The sequence below is a fragment of the Cyprinodon variegatus genome, unplaced genomic scaffold, assembly GCF_000732505.1.
Source record: "Cyprinodon variegatus isolate N-32 unplaced genomic scaffold, C_variegatus-1.0 Scaffold8, whole genome shotgun sequence".
In the NCBI taxonomy this organism is placed as follows: Eukaryota; Metazoa; Chordata; class Actinopteri; order Cyprinodontiformes; family Cyprinodontidae; genus Cyprinodon; species Cyprinodon variegatus.
In genome coordinates, this window is record NW_015150461.1 from 1,122,374 (window position 1) to 1,125,955 (window position 3,582).

At 41.0% G+C, this 3,582-nt stretch overlaps 1 protein-coding gene across 1 annotated transcript in view; it reads right to left on the minus strand.

The window, feature by feature from the left end:
* Positions 1 to 3,582, minus strand: part of gpx3 (glutathione peroxidase 3) — a 10,480-nt gene that overhangs the window by 3,205 nt on the left and 3,693 nt on the right. Inside the window, exons 2-4 of the mRNA XM_015376969.1 lie at positions 1,090 to 1,237; positions 878 to 995; positions 302 to 401 (exon numbers count right to left, since the gene is read on the minus strand). Of these exons, the coding sequence (XP_015232455.1) occupies positions 302 to 401; positions 878 to 995; positions 1,090 to 1,237 (366 nt within the window). The remainder of the gene's footprint in view (positions 1 to 301; positions 402 to 877; positions 996 to 1,089; positions 1,238 to 3,582) is intronic.

Here is a 3,582-nt window from a genome sequence, read left to right on the forward strand (position 1 = left end):
CTGACTAGACTTTTCCTTTAAAGCCTAAAGGTTGAAATGGTACAGTGGTTGTTTAAAAAGGACAAGATAAATGGACATTTAAAAAAAAAAAAAAATTATATAATAAAAAAAAGTTTTATTAGCTGTATTGAAGTATAGAATTTCTCTTTGGACTGTAGATTGCAGACCCCTGTTCTAAATGATAAGAAATTAGCCGCCTGAAAAGCCCCAAAAGGCAGAGTTAGAGTACCGGGATCATAACTTTTAGGTTTAAAGGACAATAATTCATCCAAGTGATTGTTTTTGAAGCCTGGAAACTTACTTTGAGGAATGTGAAAACCTGTTGTTCAGATTTTCCGTTCACGTCACCCTTCTCAAACAGCTGGAAGTTGGGAACAAATCCGTTGCCTGGTCTGACGTGCCTGAAAGACAGCATCTTATCAGCAGTCGTGACTCACAGCCCTTTGCAGTATGGCAGTTGTCCAAAAGCTCCCTCAGGCAGTGAAAACCCAGGATGTTATTGCAAATACCTATAATGACTGGGGGAACTGGAGACATCCAGCACTTAATACCGTTAAGAAGAAAGCCATTGAATTACTAGAAGACGTTCCTTTTAATTAAATAAAGCCTGATTGACAGAAGATTTATGAAACCAGCTGCTGTTATGATCAGTTTTACAAATGTTCTTAATAGATTTCAAATTCAGGGTATTATACTTGTACGCTGTTGACTTCCTGCATGCAGCTGTATCAAGTTCCTTAAAAGCTGCAATTTAGGGAAACAAAACTTTCACCTGGAAGCTTTCACTTCTAACTTTCAGTTATTTGGTTTTGCACAGAGTTCCTCTTTGTTACTGCCTCGGTTTTGATTGGCACATGAAAACAAAGAGATTTCTTACTCTAAACCCAGCAGGATTTCACGTCTCTGCCCCGGCTCCTGCATGCCAAACTGGTTGCAGGGAAAGCCTAGAATAGTGAAGCCGAGGGGCTTCAGCTCGTCGTGCAGTGCATTCAGTTCTGAAAGAGGATACCAGAAAAAAAAAGTAAAATATTTAGGAGGCTGAATGGAGCAATGTTTCACTCACAAAGCAGACAGTGTGCAGGTTCTTACCTACATACTGAAAGGTCAGGCCTCAGTATGTAGCAACGTTGATGAAGAGGATGGTCTTGCCGGCGAAGTCACCGAAGCTCACAAGGCTCCCGTTTAGAGTCCTTGCCTGGTATTTGTAGATGGTGCCTTCGGTTGATCGGTCACACAACTGAGTGGACACAGACACAGGGTTATTAAAGACTGTTGGATATCAACCTTTAAAAAATGTTACGCCAAACTATTCAATTCAGTTTGTTTATATAGCGCCAATTAACAACACGTCATCTCAAGGCACTTTACAATTCAACCAAATATTCCAGTCAAATTGATTCAAAGTTTTCTATCTAAGGAAAACCAGTTGATTGCATCGATTCATTGACTCTAAGGCAATCCCTCACACTTAGCATGCTTGTAGCGACAGTGGAGAAGAAAAACTCAATTTTAACAGGAAAAAACCTCCAGCAGAACCAGACTCGGTGTGAGCAGCCATCTGCTGAGGCCGACTGGGGTTCAAGGAGACAGAAGCAGACATAGAAAAAGAAGCATAGATACAAAAGGCAACTGTGAATCAGCTCCACAGGAAACACACAGCAAGGCAGGAGAGCTCCGAGCCAGCTCCAATGTCAGAGGATGAAGAGAGCACATCCAGTTATTTACAGTCAGAGAAACAGAACTAACCAGGGTTAGAAAGTGAGATCCAGACCCTGACAGACTAATCTGAGTGATTTTGTCAGATTTACCATGCTTAAAGTCGAAGGGAAACGGCTGTTCCAACCGTTGCATTTCCGAATTCTCCCGAGTGCTGCCCGACTTTACACGAGTGAATAAAGTCAACGTGATTGGTCGTTTATCAAAAGAGTGGTGTTTTTGTGGTGGAAAGTTCATGCAACCATCACCTGTTGAAATGTAGCATGTGTTGCGGTATAAATACGGTCCGGTGGAGTGAGTCACTACAGTATCAGGTGGGTTTAAGAGGAATTTTTCGCACCAATACATCTGCAAAGAGATGTCCTGCTCTACAATTGTGTAGGGGACCCACCAGGTGTCAGTGATGGGGCCCCTAAGAGGTCGTGGGCCCGTATGCAAATGCTGTCTCTGCTTACTAGAGACTGACATTTTTTCGGGAATCCCACGGGTCACGGGATTCCCGTGGGATTCCCGTGGGATGGGAGTCAGTATTGGTAACGATCACGTGATTGGGACGGTACAGGATTAAACATGAATGGGAGCAGACGGGAGCGGGAGCAAACCAATAGTAACTAAAAAAAATAGGATCGATGCCAAAAAAGAAAATAAAATAGAAAGAAAAAAAATCCAGTACTGGCGCCGCCATTTAGTAGTTTTTTCCCTTGAAGCCTACACTATAATGCGAGTTAAAAAAACTACACGACCCAAAAACCAACAGTGCTTCCGCTCTGAGTTTTTCACCCGCGCTCGAAAAAAACAATGGAGGGACCAAGAATGGGAGTGGTGGAGGAGCGGGAGTCATTTTGAATGGGAGTGGGAGTAATTTCACCAGGACGGGACACAATTTTTTTCTGTGGGAGTGGGACGGGACAGGAGTGAAAATCCACTCCCGTGTCTCTACTGCTTACCAATATTTACACCATTGCAAGCAAGATCAAGAGGAAGACGAAGGCGATGAGTAGTAAGGTGAATCATTAGGGGCCAGAGGTCAAGGCGCACACAGATACCATTAGAGCCATAATTATAGACCATGTAATAAATGGTTGAAGCAGGTTGGTAAGTCTAGTTTAATGTACCCCTTTCTACACTCTCCTCCATCATCCAAACTTTTTGCAGGGAAAACGGGAATGTACTTCTATCAAGCACTATCTTACAGTAACTTAACTGGTTGTTGTAGTAATAAAATTGACAAAATGAGAAAATACATGAAGGAATTCTTAATATTGTGAGTAAAGTACTACGGTAGTATTCCTCTCACTGTGCAGAGATGCACCGGATAAGTGATAAAGTTAAAGTAAAGAAAAAAACGGCAATAATATCCTCACAGGGATAGGACAATTTCTAAATTAAAGCAAGAGAGAAATTTTTCATATGGTACTGGCAAATAACTCAGTCACACTGAGACGATTCCATGCTGCAATACTGGGAGATGATGCAATATTTGGAAATGTGAACTTCATAAGTATCTCCACAATAGAACGGGTATTGAGAAAAGCATCAGTTAAACATGAAGCAAATTTACAGAGTGCCTTTTAAAAGGATAAAAGAGCTCCGGTTCAAGTATGTACATATAAGTCACTGGTTGATCATAAGTTTTACATTACTGCAAGCAGTGGTTCCTAAAGTTTTTGGCTTCAGTATTCTGGTACTTGATTTCTTTAAAGTCATTGGGAAATCATATTTAAATGTCAAAACATTCTGTCTCAAACATGTATATAAATGTACTCTTTATCAGATGATATTGGATGTTTTTTTCATTATTTTATGCAGGCCAGTTATTTATACGTCAGCTTGAACACCTAAATTCGTCCAATCATATATCAACGG